This window comes from Mycteria americana, chromosome 2, assembly GCF_035582795.1.
Source record: "Mycteria americana isolate JAX WOST 10 ecotype Jacksonville Zoo and Gardens chromosome 2, USCA_MyAme_1.0, whole genome shotgun sequence".
Classification (NCBI taxonomy): domain Eukaryota; kingdom Metazoa; phylum Chordata; class Aves; order Ciconiiformes; family Ciconiidae; genus Mycteria; species Mycteria americana.
The window spans coordinates 97,375,370-97,395,104 of NC_134366.1; the positions used below are offsets into that span (position 1 = coordinate 97,375,370).

The window sequence follows — 19,735 nt, forward strand, 5'->3', positions numbered from 1 at the left end:
GTTGCTCGAGTTCACCTTACCCCAGTAATCATGTTGTTTCATTTACTTCTGAGTCAATGCAGTCATGCAACTGGCAGTTTTCAAAATCATCAGCAGTTCCATGTAAAAGCGGTGGAAGCTTCTGGGTCTGGAAGGGTTTTCAATGTTTGTTTTTCAGAGAGATGCCTTAGTCAAAAGCTGGGCGCTTACTTACAGAATCTAGCCTTATTATTTTAAATGCTGAAACTTTTATTTAGTTGTATTGTGCTCCATCTCTGGCCTGAATGCTCTTAAGTAATAAGTGAGATAATTTCTTTTTTTTTTTTGAATACTGATTGCTTTGCAAGCCCAAAGATAAAACAAAAGTGCAGTTATATTTTATGAATTATATCCAAGTATACTGAATATGTAAATATTTTCAAAAGAGAATTCCAGATAAAGATTTAAAAATAACTTGGCAGTTTAGGTACTGAACAGTAATTTTCCTTTTACATGCAACCATTTAACTGTAGCAAAGTCTAATGGCTGTTTTCATTTTAATGTGACTGAATATATACTTCATTCTTACCACTAATGTCTTTTCAGACTAGACTAAAATATGAACATGTTTTCAGAAATCAAGGGTATATATACATTAACTTTCTTTGTGTAGCAATGCAAACAAAAACCAAATCGGCCCATGCATTTCTTAAGCATCTAAAATTTCATTGACTTCAGTGTATCTATTTCTTAACTACTTATATCTGCGCTGAATATGCAGACTTAGTTGTAAAAGATGTAGGCTGAAGCCCATTTTTTTTCCATAACAAATAGCCTAATATTCTGCTTTTGCAGTTCTCTGCAGATTATTTTTCAGAATGTAGTTACATATTATGCTATAGCCTGGAAAAAAGCTAGAAATAGAAATCTAGAAGTTCAGTCTTAGCATGTTTTGTCCTCTTATTAATAGCTTTAATGATATTAAACATCCAGGATGACTGAAGAATCAAAATGCAGTAGGGAAGTGTCCGAACAGCTGCACTGAATTATTTGACCAACTGACTATAAATATGGTATATGGTGAGCAGGAAGGAGTATACCTTTGATTATAAAAGGACAGCCAGCCTTACTTTCCATAGATGCAAGTTTTCATCCATGCAATATAAAAATCTGAAAAGTGAGGCCAGTTGCAAGTTTTGTAATTTATTGTTGTAATAATCCCAGTATGTAGTTGTGTATTTTTTCACCCTTCTAAAATAATACTTATTAACGTATTTTGTATTTTTAAGAGGTGTCTTTCCCATTAAAATACAAAAGGAAATGAAAACCCAAAGATTACAAAAACAGGAAGCTTAAAATGAATTTGAATTTTAAACAAGTTTTCTAGAGATGACTGAGAGCAAAGGTTACTACTAATTATTAGACTCGTAGAGATGCATTATTTATTGAACGTTTCAGACAATGTAACTATAGTAACCTGATTATTCTTTATTTACAAAAGGAGTAATTTACATTAATTATTCTCTTAATATATAGCTGAATGACAAACCTCCTGAAAGCCAAAGTAGATTTTTCAGTGGACCCTGAGATGAAGGGGTAGGTAATATTCCTATTTAAAGAAGTAGTTTCTTCCACAGAATTAAAATACTGTTCTAAGGTGCTTATTTTGGATTGTCCACTACCATAGCTTTCAAGTGTTGACAACTATTCAAGGAACAGAAAAATGGAAGATGCATTAGGAGGCTGTGCTGCTATTTTACCTATTAGAGATTTAAACAAGTTGAACAGGTGACATTTTTCTTAGTTTGTTGAGCAATTTCTCTTGTATGCCGTTCATGGCTAGAAATGCATCTGTGTGCAGGGGATTTCTCTCTCTTATATTCCCATACAAAGTCCTTTGGTGTGAGACAGGATATTAAGAGATTTTACTCTAAATGCCCAATATGTGATTTTGTAATAAATACATCTTGGCAATGTCTTGTGCCCAATGTGTTTACCCTCCTGATGTGCAGAAAGTTACATACCAAGAAGGTTTTAGTTGCTCTGCTCCCAGGAATTCCCCTCCTACGACAAACTACAGTGTGGTTCTGGTAGGAAAAATGATTTTAAAAATTGTATTGCAGGATTCTGGGTTTAATGTCTTCAGTTACTGTATGAACAATGTTACATTTATGTTTACAGAGTGCTTTATGATTTTTTCTTTGTTTTTGCTTTAGATTTCTTGCTAATTGATGGAAAAGGATAATCCTTTAATCATTTTAAATTTGTCTGTTTCCAGCTTGAACCAGTTCTGCCAGACTAAGTATATCCTATCTTGGAAGAACTACTGTTTGGCCTACATCTCTTACATATAAATTGGAGACTTGACTCTGTAAGATAGACCTAAGAAACTGTGTGCCAAGTTAAGTGTATTTTGCAGTCTCCCTTTCTTGGTTCCTTATAATTTCAAGACTTGTAGGATTGTAGCTCTGTTTCCATTGCAAATGTTACTTCTGTAGCTGAATGTGCTGGATCCCTCTTGCAGATGTTTTCCTCTCTTGTTCAGGATCTCACTGGTGCTTTATGATGAACAGGTACCACTCTTTCAGAACTAAAAAGGTTGTGAGCTGAATTCACAGCTTGGTTTCACTTATTTTTCTCAGGCTAATTGGCCTAGCTCTAGCAAGGTCAGCTGTATTAAAGGGACACTGGAGATGCCATGGCTACAGTTGTGCTGCACTCGCCTGCCTAGCTTTAGGAGCTGAGAGTACATTTTGTATTTCCTTGCTTTGCAAAACTTTAGCTAGGAGCTATTTCATAGCAAGTTGTGGAGAACCTGTTCTTTTTATGTAGGCAGAGGGGACTTGTGAGAACTTTCTGAATCGGCAAACAGTTGCAGGCTGGCTGCTTTAGTGATGCAGCATGTTACAACCTGTTGATTGGTGCTCAAGTTTTTAACCCAAAAAGATCATCTGACTTAAGATGGTAGCGTCATGCTGTCTAGGTTTTTGTGTATGTTTAGGATGCCAGACATAAGTCAGGTTTTTGTTATAATGAAGATTACCCCTCAGTTGTGTTAGTTTGATCGATTAAGTAGATCTTTAAGTGGATCTTTTATTTTAAATATTACATCGTTATCGCTGGCAATGGCCAAGTAAACTACTGGTCAGGTAACTCAGGTTCTGTTTCCAAGGAAATTTCTCAGACTCACGTGGTGGTCTTTGTATTAACACTTGTTTTTCATCCAAAATGCAGACCTCCATTTTATATGCTTTGTAGCTGTTAGTTGGTTGACACTCTGAATTTGATACCAGCAATGATAAACACTGGTGCCTGTTTTGCTGAGTTAGGTACAGCTGAGTTAGCACTTCTCAAGTTAAGCAGAGGAAAATGTTGCGGTGCTGGAGGATCCACCTGATGGGATCCACCTGTCCTGATGGGGAAAACATGTCTTTTGACGTAAGCTGGTGGGACTGATCGAGAGGGCTTTAAACTAGAATCGATGGGGGAAGGGGATACCGACAGGATTGCCGAAGGTAAGCCAAGGGTTGACGTGGCATCACCTGAGGTTGGCAATGCTAGTGGGAACATTTACTCTGCTCCTGGGAGCACAGAAGGCTCAGGAGCATCTCTGAAATGCTTATGCACCAACGCACGCAGTATGAGAAACAGGATGAACTGGAAGCGTTGGTCAGCTCCCAGAGCTATGATATCATTGGTATTAGTGAGAGTTGGTGGAATGAGTCCCACAATTTGGAGTGCTGGGATGGAGGGCTAGCCAGGGCAGGCGAGGTGGAGAAGTTGCACCGTACGTAAGGGAGAGGTTTGATTGTACAGCCCTTACAGTTAGCGATGATGTGGTTGAGAGCCTCTGGGTGAGGATTAGGGGATGGAAAACAAAGGAGATGTGGTAGCAGGTGTCTACTACTGATCGCCCAGCCAGGATGTAAGCACTGATAAGTTACTCTATAGGCAATTAGGAGAAATTTCTGGATCAGTTAGCCCTTGTCCTTATGGTAGATGTCAACTTCCCAGACATCAACTGGGAATATCGCACTGCTCTCATGAGCAGGTCTTGTAAATTCTTGAAGTTCGTGGAAGATAACTTCTTGTCACAAGTACTCAGTGAGCCAACTAGGAAAGATGCCCTCCTAGACTTGCTATTTGTGAATAGAGAAGGACTTGTGGGAGATGTGATGGTAGGTGGCTGTCTTGGCCACAGTGAACATGAAATGGTCGAGTTTAAAATTTTCAGTGTAATGAGAAAAAAGGACAGCAAAGTTGCTACCCTGGACTTCAAGAGAGAAAACTTTAAGCTATTCAGGAGCTATTTAGCAGAGTACCCTGGGAATCTGCTTTTGAGGGCTTAGGAGTGCATGAGTGCTGGTCAGTTTTTAAGAACCACCTTTTAGAAGCACAGGAGCAGGCAATTCCACTGTGTCATAAGTCAGGCAAGTGGGGCAGAAGACCAGCTTGGCTGAACAGAGAATTCCTCGTGGAGCTCAAGAGGAAAAAGGAATTGTATGATCTCTGGAAGTAAGGTCGGGCTTTGCAGGAAGATTACAGAGCTGTGGTTCGTATATGCAGGGAGAAGACACGAAAGGCCAAAGCTCAATTAGAGTTGAAACTGGCCAGTGTTGTGTCAGACAAGAGGGGCTTTTTTAAGTACGTTAATAGCAAGAGGAGGTCTAAAGAAAACATTGGACTGATACTTGTTGAAGATGGTCATCTGACTAATAGGGATGAAGAAAAAGCAGAGGCATTCAATGCTTTTTTTTTTGTCTCAGTCTTTAATAATACTGATAGACCTTGGGCTGCCCAGTCCCCTGAGTTGGAGGACCATGAGTGTGGGAAGAGTGGCTTTCCATTTGTGGACACTGAAATTGTAAGGGGCCAGCTGTATCAGCTGAATGTTCCTAAGTCCATAGGGCCTGATGGGATTCATCCCAGAGTACTGAAGGAGCTAGTGGATGTTATGGCAGGACCTCTCTCAATCATCTACCAAAGGTCTTGGGAGTCTGGGGACGTCCCCGCTGACTGGAAGTTAGCCAGTGTTATTGCAGTCTACAAAAAGGGCAGCTGCAGACCTGGGGAGCTACAGACCTGTTGGTCTAACCTCAGTTCCTGGAAAAATTATGGAGAAGATTATACTGGATAGTGTTGAAAGGCATTTAAAGAATAATGCAATCATCAGGCACAGTCAACACGGGTTCACAAAGGGGAAGTCCTGTTTAAGCAATTCGGTATCCTTCTATGATAAGATTACCTGCCTAGTGGATGAAGGGAAGGTGGTGGATGTAGTTTTTCTGGATTTTAGTAAGGCTTTTGATACTGTCCCTCACAGCATCCTTCTGGACAAGTTGCCCAGCTGTGGGATGAGTGGGTTCATGGTGCGCTGGGTGAAGAACTGGCTGAAGGGCAGAGCTCAAAGGGTTGTAGTGAATGGGGCTGCATCCGGCTGGCGACCGGTCACCAGCGGTGTTACTCAGGGCTCAATTCTAGGGCTGTTCTATGTATTCATCAACGATCTGGATGCAGGAGTTGAATGCACGTTTAGTAAGTTTGCTGATGATACCAAACTGGGACAGTTGGTATCATCTGTTGACTCTCTTGAGGGACAAGAGGCTTTGCAGAGAGATCTAGACAGATTGGAGCATTGGGTTATGATTAATGGGATGAAATTTAACAAGTTGAAATGCTGGATTCTGCACCTAGGACGGGGTAATACCAGGCACAAGTATAAATTGGGAGAGGAGTGGCTGGAGAGCAGCCCTGCAGAAAGGGATCTGGGGGTGCTGGTCGACAGCAGGCTTGATATGAGTCAGCAGCGTGCCCTGGCAGCCAGGAGGGCAAACCGCATCCTGGGGTGCATCAAACATGGCATAACCAGCCCGTCAAAAGAGGTGATCATCCTGCTGTATTCAGCATTGGTGCGGCTTCACCTCGAGTACTGTGTGCAGTTCTGGGCCCCACCATTTAAGAAGGATGTGAAGGTCCTTGAGTGCATCCAGAGGGCAACAAAGCTGGCAAAAGGGCTGGAAGGAATGTCCTACGAGGAGCGGCTAAGGACTTTGGGCTTGTCTAGTTTGGAGAAAAGGAGGCTGAGGGGGCATCTCATTGCTCTCTACAGCTTCCTGAGGAAGAGAAGGGGAGAGGGAAGTGCTGAGCTCTTCTTCCTGGTATCCAGTGATAGGATGCATGGGAACAGTTCAAAGCTGCATCACGGGAGGTTTAGACTGGACATTAGGAAGCATTTATTTACCGAGAGGGTGGTCAAACACTGGAACAGGCTTCCTAGAGAGGGGGTCGATGCCCCAAGCCTGTCAGTGTTTAAGAGGCATTTGGACAATGCCCTTAACAGCATGCTTTAACTTGGTCAGCCCTGAATTGTTCAGGCCGTTGGACTAGATGATCGTTGTAGGTCCCTTCCAACTGAAATAGTCTAGTCTATTAGCAGAAGTCATCTGTGCTCTTTTCTCACCACCTTTTTTGGCCATACTGAAGTGCACTCTTAGACTGTACGAATATACGTTTACAAAGGCAGATACAGATACCAACGTCCATACAACCTGCCCTGACTCTGCAATCCTCAGGGTGCCAACATATATATTTATATGCATATTGTAAGATCATCCTGAAAGCTGGGAGCCTCGAGGTGGATCTCCAGAGGAGCGGCAGCAGCCCCCACTCGCAGCACACGAGGCGCGCTGCTCTCGCTTCCCTCCCGCGCCGCATCCCTTACCGGTGCCCGCGGCCCCCGCCGTGCGAACAGCCGGTCTCCGTGCAGCCGCCCCCCAGGCCCCGCCGCCGCGGGCACCCCCGACCCTCCCCGCGTCCCCGGCGGGGGCAGCCGCCGGCGCGCAGGGAGTTAACCGCGGCCGGTGCTGCGGCCCCGGCCCGGGGCGGGGCGGTGCCCGCCCGCCGCAGCCGGCAGGCGGCTCGGCCGCCGCGCCCCGCAGCCCGTCCGGGTGCAGCGAGAGGCCCTCCTCGGTTCCCAGCGGCGGTTCCCGCCGCCCCAGGTGAGAGCCGAGCCCCGCCGGCCGCCGCACGGGAGGTGCGGGGCGAGGCGTGGCGGCGCACGGGGGGGGCCCCCGCGGCCCGCCGTCCCCTCTCGGCCGCCGGGCGGGAGGCGGGTACCGCAGCGGCAGCCCCGGGCGGCGAGACCCCTGCGGGGGGGAGCGGCAGCGCCGTGGGTGCCCGCGGGTGGGGAAGCCGCGGGGAGCGCTTGTCGTGGGCTCGTCGCGGGAAGGAAGGGCGGCGGGCGCCGAGGTCTCGTCGGATGGGCGCTTCGGCGGTGCCGCCGCCTCCGAGGTTGGACCGGAGGGAGCTGGCTGCCGGCCCCGCCGCCTGCGGAGCCGGGGAAATCGTCGGGCGGTGGCGTGCGGCGTGAGCGAGCTGTAGTGGTACAGCCTCAAGAGGGAAACCACAGTATAAAAGTAATTTTGCAATGACTTCGGTTTTTCTCGTGATGGATCAACACCAAACTAGAGCTTTTCCTTAAAGATACGATTAACTCAGGCTTTCTTTTTAAAAAAAGGGGAGGTGGAATAAAAAAATAAGAGAGAGATCAACGATAATGGGCTCTGCGTGGTTTTAAAACACCGGTCAGAGGATTTGCACACACGTTAAAGTGGGCCACGCCCTTTCTTGAGCTGAGTCTTGCTGTGAGCACGTTACCCTTGGACATCAGCCTTAACTTTGGCTGAGGAAGGCTGCTGAAACTTTTGACGTGGCTATAAAAATTTCCATTTGTTTAGACAGTGTGAGAATTTTGTAGCTTTATATTAAGTGGGTGCCTGTCAGCTACCACCTGATGGCCGGAAGGGTCTGCCAGGGGAAAACTTCTTTCTGCTTGCTCCTTTCTTCTATTCCTGCCAAGGCATCTCCTGTTGGGCGCTGCTGGAGAGGGTATTCTGGACCTTTGGACTGTCAGAACTTTGTTCTTGGTTTTTTGAAATACATCGTTACTTAGGGGATTACAGAACCAAGAAGACTGTTAAAAATCACGTGGTTGCTTAATACTGTGAGCAGCAGCCGAATGAATATCCTCAGTTCATTTGCAGCCATCTATCATCTAGGTACATAAAAATCGCTTTGCTGTTTCTTCTTCTCATCTCCTAACTCCTTGTTGTTAGGACTCCCGGCACTGTAGTTTTCTTGGAAGAAATTATTCCTTTTTCCCATAACGTACATGGCATAATAGCGATACCCTGTAGTAACTGACTCTAATCGTATGACCATAAGGATGCATAATTGATTCTAAATGCAACTTTTATACTTTACCTCCTTGAGCACAGATTCTAGTATACGTTTAGTACATCTAGTACATGTGAAGTTTAGGTCTATTTAATAAAGGTTAGTGTTTTAAATGAAGAAAACTAATCATCCCTATAAATTTTAATGCATTTCCATTATTCAGTGGCTTTTAACAGACAGACTTCAGGTTTATTTTGTTTGGTTCTTCAGTTCTTCCAAAACAAATGTGTTACATAATTCTATTGCAATACTGATTTCTTTCCTTGTAGCGTAATCCTGGGGTTTTTAAGGGTTACAATACTGTCTATTGTAATTTATGTGCTGTCAGGCCCTTTGTAAGGGAGGGTAGAGCAAAACTTTGTGATTCAATACTTCCTGTAAGGGCATTCCCAGAAAGTACCAACTTTGTCACGTAGCCTTAGTAACTTCTGAAAATAACACCAAATGAATCATTCTGTAATTATAATTCTGTCATCGTATCAGCACCAAAGCCTCAGTGATACATTTTCCTATTTGAATATGAATGAGAATGCAGAAAGGAGAATTTTTTTGGTACAGGTTAGGGTAATGGATTAGGAAACAAGGTATTCAAGATGGATGATAGAGCACTGTGACTTTTTGGAGTCCTGTTTGGTTTAGTCTTCCTCGCCCTTAGGCTGGGGCAGGTAGAAATGCTCTTAAGGTCAGGAGGAGGAGTTTAATGAAGAGGATATTATGAGTAAGGTGCTTCCTGGACTCAGGTTTCAGGCATAGGTCAGTTAGAGATGAGCTTTGGAGACCTTCTGGAGCCAGGGGTGAAAGGGGGCTAGACCTAGTTCAGCAGCCACTGTCGCTGTGGGAGAAAGTGGATTAGTTAGCTAATGGAAGAAAGAGATTAGTTAGCTACCCGTGAGACTTACCTCTCTCTGGCCCCTGAGCCAGGTGGTGCTTATACCGCAGAACAGAAGTAGTGGTGAGGCGGGGATTACGTTGGCAAGGGGTTAGTTTGGGCTTCAGTGGTTTGAAAGTGGCGATGCTTGGCCCTATAAAATTGGAGGTGCTCATTTTGCTACAGGCGTAAAAGCTGTAGTGTGGCTGGATTATTTTGGGGGTTTAATATTTATGACAGTATCATCTATGTAGAAGGTTTCTATCGCTGTTAATGATGCTAGCTTTACAGATGGTAAATTTACTGTTTATTTTAGTAATACTTACTATTTATTATACTTACAGATTTACTATTCTGATGCACTTGTATCTGATTTTTTTTAATATAACTCTAGGTAGAAGCATACATGGCTCCTGGTGTCTCAAATGAGAAGAAAACTGATGATGAACAGTCTTCAAAGTAAGATTCAGAAATGAATTATCCTGCCCAAATTTACACTCACCTTCCTCCCCAAACTCCTAACATACTCATTTAGTTTAAGATAAAGTTTATGATACAAATATTGCTTATAACATCAAGTATCTAGTAGAAGCTGTTTTGACAAATGGAGTCTTTATCTGCTTTAACCAGACCTACACAGAGGCCTTTGCTGGCTAGCCATTTTCATTTATCACGACAGTGAATTTTTCCAAACATAGGGGATGTTTTTGTTTATTTATTTTTTTTAGTCCACTGAGCTGTTGAAATGTTGACTTTGGTTGCGGCATATGGCCAGACCTACCTGCTTCAATAGTTTGAACAAATATTTCAATCTGTTTCTCTAATCCTTACTTTAAGGTTATTTTAGTAAAACTTTACATGCATGTTTAGTCCTCAGATATTCATGCTTTTTTGAAACTCCCAGCAGTTGTAGGTGCTTTACAGCAGCGTGAGGGGAATAAATTGTCTGCTGCTTAGAGTTACAGGCCAAAGATTTTTATCAAGCAAACTTTGCCTCTACTGTAAATCCATGGCACTGGTCCTACATACACATAGTAATATGCTTACTTTATTGCCCATTTTACCCCAGGGTCCAAGTCTGCAATTAGATCTGGGTGGAAGAGAACCAGTACAAGTTTGTAACAGCCCCCAGCTGCAGTGAGGCGGTGGGTTGAAGAGTGTTGCTGGTAGGGTATGAGATGAGAAGGGTGAAAGATTGTCACTGCTGAGGAAGGAAGCTGTATTTAGGCCAGGCATGAGGACAGTGGTGTTGGCACATAACCACATGAATTTCCCGGTACTTTTAATAGAGGCCTCGCCTTTTCCCAGTTTATTTCCTGGAGAGAAGCTTTTATTGCTGGTATTGTCATAAAGAAGGAAATATTTTTTGCTTGCCTGAGAACAAATTCTAAAGTGATTTCAAATCATGTCCTGTTCGTATGTAAAAGCCATACCAATAAGCATCAGCACAGCCAGCTATTTGATCTGCATTAGTGAGTGACCCATTAAATATGGGTAGAGTGTCCCACAAAACCGAACGGGAAGAATTCAGAGGAGGCAGCCTGGGAATTCTGCTCACATGAGCTGGCAAACTCCTGGGCTGTCTGCACCTTTCTGAAGAGCCATAAACCTGCTCGCTCTTTCTCCCAGAGTCAAACAGGTCTCTCGGAGGGAAGAACAAAGGCAACCAAAGCCTTTGGTTCTACCTCAGGCGGGATTTGTATGAAGAGAGGCAAATGGGGCATGTGGGAGGTGGAAGGGGATTACTGCCGAAGGGGCGAACGAACCACCCGCTTTGTTGGGCTGCTTTTTCAGTTGCTGAAGGTGATAGTCCGTGGTGGGCAGGGACAAATAGGGTGGATTGGGATGATACCTCTTTCTTTGGTTGTGCAGCTGCTGCTGGATAGTTAGGGACATTGGAGAGAGAATTTCAAGAACAGAAACGATTGTTATACTCAGAATATTGGAGTTGTAACTATTTTCTTTGCTTTCTGAGGAACAGTTCAGTGACCTCAGTAGGGGCATCTAGGCCACTTAGGCTTCTTAAGGTAACCAATACGTCCTGCACAGGATTGACAGATGAGACATAGGACCTACAGAAAAGCACTGCCTTTCTGGAGAGGCATTAGAAGACAGACAAGGTAACATAAAACATCTAAAATAGCACTGAATGCCTATGTTTAGGTTTCAGAGTTGTTCCTGCAAAGTCTTAATTTTTTGCATAAACTCCAGGCAAACTCTTTTGTTTGTCTCCTCTGACAAAGCAGTTTGAGTTTGCTGAGCCATGCTGTGACTGCAGTGAGCCTTCATTAAGCTATTAAGTCATCTTCTTGTGTCTGGAAGGTATTTATTGCTTGATTTCGTCTCTCAGAAAGTACTTTGAAGTATTGGCCAGTATTTTTCTTAAGCCTGTGGTTATTGACTAGTCTTTTCCTACCTGTCTCAACTGAACTTAAAACATCAAGCGCGGAAAGCAGACGTTTTATGAATCATTCAGCTTGCTTAGTTAATCCACTACGAAATTTTCCATGAAGGCGCGATCCCACATGCTAAGTAGTGCAGTTTTCCTTCCTTGCCTTGTCATTTTCTGGTTCTTCAGATTTTTTTTTTTTTTTAAGCTATATCACTTCCTCACAGGAAGCAACTTAAGAGGAAGTGAATTCTTTTTACTTCTTCCTCTCTTTCCCTTTTTCTTGCCTTTTTTTTTTCTCCTCCGTGTTTTTTTTCTTTGCTTCAGATTTCCATTTGCCTCTTCCCTCTCCTATTTCAGATCCTCTGTACTCTTGTTACCAGTCTCATGCTGTAGAGTTTTTTCTTCCTGGCTGGATGACACAGAGTTACATGAGCCAAATTGCCAGAAATCCCCTTTGGGCTTGTCTGTAAAGCCAGAATCTTCCCACACCTCTCAGGTGGCTAAGAGGGTCAGTCAAAACACAGAGGTCAAGCTTGCTTTTCAGCTTTCCTATAGATCATCTATGTAGTAAGGTGGTCTATTGAACATTCTCTGGTCCGGCTCCCGTTGTTCTGCTCAGCATAAAGACCCATTGTGGTTCACAGTTTTAATATTGTTTAAGATAAAGTTTGCACTGTTGCAAATGCATCCTAGCATCTCAGCTTTTCTTCAGCAATTTCATCCTGTGCAATGAATGGAATGTTAAATATCATATGTGATTTATTACGAGATGTAAAGTGGTCATGCAATTTAGGATTTCCTTAATGTAGTGCATGAGGAACCAAAATTAGGTAGTGCAGGCATACTTAGGTGTGGCATTTCCCAACTTTTACTGCTTGACTTTGCAAAAATAGCATCTGTTCAATGTAGGGGTTTGTATATACTCTGTGTATTTCACACTGCTGCTGTCCTGGCAGAGAGAATTTTATCCATCTCTGCAACCCTCACCTGGAGAAAATGAAAGAAGACATCCTGTACCATTTTGCTCTTGGGACTGGTACTCATGATTTTCCAGCATTGTTTGGAGATGTAAAGGTAAGACGCTTCATTTCATTCAGCAAGCCTAAGCTTTTCTGCAGAAGGTGGAAGTATAGCTGTCTTCAAATTAAGACTAAATGTATCAGCGTACCACCAATTGAGGAATGAATGGAAAGGGGATAAGATTTTGTGGGTTCTTGTCACTTCCAATATCAAGCAAAACTGGGGATAATTGTTTCTGACTGTCTCTTTTAATTCAGTAAAAAGGCAAATGCTGCAGTCTCTATTCAGGTAGGGCTCCCTTTTGGGGGGCCTTCAAGCCAGTGTCTGTCTTTTAACTAGTTTAAACAGGTTGAATGCGTTTGAGTGCTATAAAGAAGGTTTGGTTTTTTTTTCCCCATAATTTTTCTTTACGGACTTTTAGAATGATTATGAGAAGAACCACATCTGGAAATAGCTTTGTGTTAACCGACGGTGTTTGCATCCTCATGTTGATCTTTGCATGTTCTTTGATATACTGGATCATGAGTTTGATTTTGTTTTGTTGAATACTGTCGACGCCAGTTTGTATGTGTTGGAGGAAGTCCTTCGCGGATGAAAGCTTTTATCGCCTACATAGCTGAAGAACTGGGGCTTGGGAGCCCTGGTGGTGACTATCCTAACATCTGCGCGGGAACCGACCGTTACGCGATGTACAAAGTGGGACCTGTTTTGTCAGTCAGTGTAAGTACCGGACTTAATCGCATACGGGACACAGTTCAATGATGCTGTTCAAAGTAGAAAATGTGAATGCACATTTCTTTTAAACACTTAATAGACGGAGTCAGGTTTTTAAGTTTGTATCAGCCACGCTTAAAATAGCGCAGTCAGCTAATTAAGAATTCCTTTTTGGCCCTTTCTTGTTAGATGGCAAATCTCTGAGACCTTTCTTGCCTCTTTTTCCTCAGTGTACCACTGAGGTGTTGCAGGAATGGCCTGATAAATTTTTTGAGCAGACTTACTGTTGCCTTGTCCCTGTTCTGTATCCTGAATAAGGGAGAAAAAAAGGTCACTCGATGCATGTGGGGTATTGGAAAAAACGGCTGTATCACATCCAGAGCTAAGTATCTGCAGTGGCATTGTCAAATGCGCTTACATAGCTTAAGAGTAGCATTCCATGGGACTTGTGCTGCCAACTCACGTATGCATTTTAAAAGTTCATACCTTTAATTTGTAGATACGATTACATACTTCAATTGCATAACTGTAGTATCATTCTGCACCCTTTCTTTTGAGTTGTAATTATTGCATTATCATGCAAGTTAAGGTGGACTTAAATTTGCTGAACTTGGTGACTAAACCACAATGTCTGTGTTTTGAAAAAATTTAGCTTAACTATTCACTAGTACTTCAGGTCGGTAAAAAATCAGCGTGGGGTTTTTCCTGTGTTTAAGAAATGTTCTGTGATGAAGTACATTTGTCAACTATTAGGAAAGGACACTGCTTATACTTTTGAGAATGTAAATATTTTATAATTCATGATTTTTAGAAATACTGTACTTCATCCATAGTCTACCACAGCCAGTGGGTAGACTGTTTACTTGCAGTAGCCTTTCAGTAGGCCCATGGGTTAGGGTTTTTGTAGGAGTGAGTTAGGTGACATTTGGAAAAAAATAGCAGGAAGGAGATACTTTCCAGCTCCTTCTTCCGTATATATTTTGCATTGTCTATGTGAATGTCGAATATGAATTTCTGCTTTCATTTCAGCACGGTATGGGCATTCCTTCTATTTCAATCATGTTGCACGAGCTGATCAAACTGTTGTATCATGCCAAGTGTTCCAACATAACCATTATTCGCATTGGCACCTCTGGTGGAATAGGTATTTCCCCTCTTGATTTATTTTTTTCTTCAAACCAAAGCATCTTTGTAGGAGAGCAAAGCGTCTCTCTGCAAGTAAGTGGTTGATGGTCAGAACAGTTTTCTGCAGGAGATGAATCATTTTGCTTCCATAATTTTGAAAGAAAAAGCAATATCTGCCTCTGGATAGAGAAAATGCACTTAAGAGATCTGACAACATGAGGAGAAGGACATTCCTGTCCTGTATGAAAAGTATGAGATAAGAAAGAGTATATAGTGAAAAAGGAAAAATTTAATTCTTTCAGAAATTATTTGTAATAATAAACTGAAGCAGCTAGGCATGCACAAAAAAAAAATTCTCTTGGTGAATTCAAGGGCAAAATTGCCACCTTTAAAAGAAGCAGGATTGAGTCAAGATGTATGTTTTATGTGTGTGGAAAGAAAGAATTAACTACATTGTGAAGCTATATCTATTTCTTTTTACTGCAGGTCTGGAGCCAGGCTCAGTGGTTATAACTAGGCAGTCTGTAGATGCCACCTTCAAACCTCAGTTTGAACAGGTTATTCTGGGAAAGACTGTAATTCGCAGTACAAACCTAGATGAACAGCTAGCTAAGGAGCTGATGCAGTGCAGTAAAGAAATCGGTCAATTCAATACAGTCATTGGAAACACTATGTGCACTTTGGATTTCTATGAAGGTAAGGCTGGCGACAGGCTAACAATTATATTGGTAAGCAGCAATAGATAAATATTGAATAATAGTTTAACATTAAGGTTCCAGTTCACTGAACAGAACGCATTCCCTACTTTGAGTTGTCTTGTCAATTGTAATCAACCCATTTTTCATATACGTAAAATCAAGCATTGTGCTTAGCAGTTTGCTGTATTGAACCTTTCATTTTGTGGAGGTTTATTTCCCCCCAGCTCTAAATAGATGCTCTGAAATACACAGTCTACCACACACTTTTCACATACTCATCAGTTAGGTATGTTTGTCACAAAATTTCTGTGGTTTACTGAGGCATCCTAGAGGATTAGAGGAGTGAGAATTATTTGTGGCTGTTTCGGGGTTGGGTTTTTTTTGCACTGGTTAAGTATCTAAAGTAAATCTTTTCTGACATAAGTGTTGGAACTTGTTTCCCATGCGCATTTTGAGCAAAGCAGTGGTCAGGCAACTGAAGATGATATTTTGCTGAATTGTGTGAATGCTGCTATGTAGGAGGGGCAAACCTCCAAGGCTTACTTGGGTTAAACATATAGACATTCAGGTGCTTTTCTGATCTCCCAAGTCTATTCACAAACATCTTTCAAATCTTGCGAGAATAGGGTGTAGATGGCACCTGATACTACTTTCTCTAGCTGTTACTGAATAGGAGACGAGGGGTGCAACGCAGAAGGGAACACACGGTCTTCGCCATAGTGCTCAAGCTTGGTCAGAAGCAGACACTGTCGGTTTGTGTATCTCCTCGGACACCAATCACAGGTGCAAGCTACACTAAAAAAACGGGTCAGGAATGTTTTCAACTCATACAGCAAAAACTGAGAACAGGCTCAAGGGCATTAATTTAGGAGTACATCTCCTGAAAACAAAAAGATACTGAGTAAAACACTGTGAAATTTAACTTTACTGTACATAACCTGCTGTTCTTTTATCTGTAGGTATTATTCTTGAGTAATTTGAATAAACTGGTTTTCTCAAAAAAATTATAATAGTATTAGCTGGTTAGCTTAAGAGGCTCTTCATCTCTTACCTTAGAGAGTCTGTAAGTAATAAAATGTTCATCCTTTTAAGGTAGCATCAGGAAAGCATTTTCAAGCCTGGCAGTTTTTCTAGACAATGATTAAACAGAAAAAATGCAGCACTCCATACAGCTTAAAGTTTGTTGCTGAATTTTGATGCATACCACACATGCAGGAAACTACTACTTACATTTTCCCATTTATGAATTTGAGAATTTAAGCTGGAGAAGACCAATTTAATTACACTGATTCACATTATAAAAAATACAAGTAATATGTAGAAGCTCTAGCAGTAGCTAAGAATCACTTTGTCCTATTTGTCTTGCGCACGAAAATAAAGAGTAGTAGTAAAAGCTGGGTATTGTATAGGGGAAACTGAAATAATTGGGTGTTTTAGAAACTGAATTTGTTCTGTGACTTCATCACTCTGAAAATTTCTACAAAATGACTTTGTAGGACAGGGCAGGTTGGATGGTGCAATCTGCTTATATAATGAAGAAGAGAAACTGCAATATTTGAAGGAAGCTTATGATTCTGGCGTCAGAAACATAGAGATGGAGTCTTCCGTATTTGCTGCAATGTGTAATCTCAGCGGTGTCAAAGGTAAACTAACTTAAAGTCACTTTATTGAAGCTATAGGAAGTTTTCTGTATTGCAGGGGGTTTGTGGTAAAAACTGCGAATGAGGTGTTAACATACCTTCTGCATATAAAAAAAAGCAGTTCTGGTTATAGTTTTGTTGCTGTGATTGTTTGATTTGTGTCATATGTATTCACAACTTATGCAAACTTCCTCACATAGTTCTTAAACGGTTTAGTTCTGTCATTTTGCTATTCCAGCCCATTCCAAGCACATAAATCATTAAAGTACCTAATTACCCTTATAGCATTAATTTGTTTTCTTCAGGTAGCTTTTGAAGTTTACAGGAAGCAACTGGTTAATTTAAGCAATCAGGTGATTCTCATATACATAAAACTGTAATCACTTTCTATACTTTCATATCAAATTGAAAATATAAATATTTTGTGTAGACTTACGTCCTTAATTCTTAAACAGTTGAAGATTTTTAGTAGTGTCATGAATAAACCATTCCCAATGATAAAACGAGTTTTTAGTTTTTTTTACACAAGCTAACTAATTTTCAGTAAAGATTAGGGGAAAAAAAAAAGTGATTACAAACAGTTTAATGCAGTGCCTTTCTACTTACCATGTTAACTATAGTCTCTCACTTTCCTTGGCAAGGAACTTGCCAATTTAAAACACTGATGTTTCTCAAACTTCCTTAAACTCAAGGAGGACAAAATAAGAAAAATAAGCAAAAAAGGCCAACAGTTATATCAAACATCCTCAGTTCTTAGCGACTTGAGAGTGATTAAAAACCCAACCCATGCTATCAGTGAGCCATTAGGGAGCCTGGTCCTTTTTGCCGTCTCTACTTTGTAGGTCTGTAATGTGTATTACTGCTTGTGCTCTGCAAATTGTCACTAGCAGAAACCCCAGATACAGAAGAGTGATGGTAGAGCTCAGCTTGAGTGAAAGGAGGGATTTTACCTTTGGGGCTCTGATTACCAGAAGGCAGCAGATGAGGCTGAGATGATCCATGAGATCCTCATGTACTTGCAGCGCTCCCCGTCCATGAATGTCGAAGCGGCTCATCTGCCTGTTCCCAAGGGACAGCATCTACAGCACAGGGGTTTGAGGTGGGGATAAGGTAGATAGCGGAGGGCTGTACCTACATCTGCTAGAACAGTGTCTCCAATCACTTCCTACCAGTCAAGTCCTGGGTACTTGTGAAATATAATTCCTATCCAGAAAAACATAAGAAACATGATACAACAATAAATATCTGCAGCTGCCTGAGAGCTCTTGCTTTATTACTGTAGCAATCAGTTGTCTTAAACTATTTGTACCTTTTTTTATATCATCCACAGCATGCTAGTCCCCTAGCATCATATGGTGATGTGCACCGGTTTTTTTGCATTTGTTTTCTCTCATATTTCTAATCTTCTAGCTGTTTGTTCAAATGTTTATGCTTTTGCACTGTAGAAGTGCCAGAATGTCAGTCCTAACTAATGCTGTCTTTTGATTTCTAGCTGCTGTAGTGTGTGTCACTCTTCTGAATCGGCTTGAAGGGGATCAGATTAGTAGCTCACATGATGTACTTGTGGAGTATCAGCAGAGACCGCAGAAGTTAGTGGGATATTTCATTAAGAAAAGTCTTGGGAAAGTATGAAATATCCATCTTTGTTTTACAGAAGCAGAAGGCTTTTGCACAGCTGAAGTCATGGTCACGACTTCTGTGCATTAAAGGTCTTTTGCCTCAGAATACCTTACAGCATTCTGTGTGTCTGTGGAAGTTAATAATTTATGTCACTGTGCTTTTGGGAACTGAATGTGCTGAATGGACTTCAGTTAAGTTTTGCTTAGTTATGCATTGCTGGATCTAAGACTCACTTTTCTGTGAATTGGAAAATGGATCTGTTGTGAAGGACAAGCCTGCTATAATATATAAAAAAGCTTTATTTATCCCTGCTGTAAAAGGAAAAACTAGGAAGAAAATAAAAATTTATTGCCAAGTACTTGCAACCACCAAATTAAAATTAACTTAAGAATGGTAATCCCTTTCTCGTTATTATAAAAAATTATATAAATTATAATTGTCTTTGTTGCTTCACTTGTAAAGAAAATTTAGTGAATGCAGTTTATTTTTTGCAAACTTTGACAAATAAACAATACTATTTTCATATATTAAAATTTCATGAAATTGCAAAGTGTGGGACTGAATTTTCTAAGCATTAAGGACTTGACACCCAGCTGTTGAATATCTGTACTTCCTAGATATTGATCCAACAAGGTCATTCGTATTCCATTTTAACTACATGATTGAATCAATAGCCAGGAAACATTTATGCATTAAGTAATTTTGCATTGAAGAACTTAATCTTTTGCTGAGTCAAGGCTCCTGCTTACTCAAGAGCAGCCAAAGGCATTCAGGAGATGCACAGCATGTTCACAGGACTGCATTATGGTAGTTCATTTTTTTTTTCCCTTTTACTTTGTTTCTTTTTCAGTTGGTTTTCATCTTCATGTCTTCAGGACATAACACTCACTGCTGCAAAGGTTCCCAGTTTTTCTGAAGAACTGGAGAATACCTATTGACTGTACATGCCATCAAAACCATTTCTGCAATTTTTTCCACTACCATTGGCCTAGTGTTTGGGTTTTTTTTTAAATCGTACTCATTGCTGCTTTGCTGCTGTGGTTAGAATATAAAAATGTGGCCAGCTAAAGAAAAAATGCATTTCTCTCTCCTTCCCCACCACTACTACTGCAGTGGAGGGTCCAGTCCTAGCAGGAGTCACAGGTCAAAAGGGTCTGAAGAAACTCTCAGAACAGCTGTCACTGATCCTGCTAAATGAGATTTTCTTCTCGAGGATTGTAGTCTGCAACACTGTTAACAAGCATAAGGGTTAGATCTAAGAGGGAGTGATGTAGTAGTAGGCACATTCACCAAGAAGTGGCAGAAACTGGAAGCAATGTGATGAAAACATTAAAAAAGGAAGGGATGACTCTTGTGAACAGGAAACTGCCAATGAGAATTAGTCTCCTTAAATTTGATTAATTTTCAACTGGAGAACAGATAAAAATATTGGATTTTAAAAAATTTACTAATTTAGTCTTCCTTT

General features: G+C 41.4%; 1 protein-coding gene across 3 annotated transcripts; it reads left to right on the forward strand.

Moving 5' to 3' along the window:
- Positions 1-1,413: 1,413 nt before the first annotated feature.
- Positions 1,414-19,053, forward strand: UPP1 (uridine phosphorylase 1). 3 transcript variants are annotated; one of them, XM_075494076.1, is made up of 9 exons: positions 1,414-1,554; positions 2,237-2,364; positions 9,460-9,520; positions 12,410-12,527; positions 13,035-13,193; positions 14,217-14,331; positions 14,799-15,008; positions 16,507-16,653; positions 18,143-19,053. In XM_075494076.1, exons 3-9 carry the CDS (start codon positions 9,468-9,470, stop codon positions 18,280-18,282), a joined length of 942 nt encoding a protein of 313 aa, XP_075350191.1. In that variant the 5' UTR covers positions 1,414-1,554; positions 2,237-2,364; positions 9,460-9,467; the 3' UTR covers positions 18,283-19,053. The 3 variants fall into 3 exon arrangements, with proteins under 3 accessions (XP_075350191.1, XP_075350188.1, XP_075350189.1); XM_075494074.1 differs by lacking the exons at positions 1,414-1,554; positions 2,237-2,364 and adding exons at positions 6,877-6,956; positions 7,741-8,015 and having other exon boundaries at positions 9,456-9,520; positions 18,143-19,052; XM_075494073.1 differs by lacking the exons at positions 1,414-1,554; positions 2,237-2,364 and adding an exon at positions 6,855-6,956 and having other exon boundaries at positions 9,456-9,520; positions 18,143-19,051.
- The last annotated feature ends 682 nt before the right edge of the window (positions 19,054-19,735 follow it).

Coding starts and splice junctions, on each gene's coding strand:
- UPP1 (XM_075494076.1), top strand. CDS start 9,468: ATGGCTCCTGGTGTCTCAAATGAGAAGAAAACTGATGATGAACAGTCT. Junction 15,009..16,506: donor CACTTTGGATTTCTATGAAG/GTAAGGCTGGCG, acceptor ATGACTTTGTAG/GACAGGGCAGGTTGGATGGT. Junction 16,654..18,142: donor TAATCTCAGCGGTGTCAAAG/GTAAACTAACTT, acceptor TTTGATTTCTAG/CTGCTGTAGTGTGTGTCACT.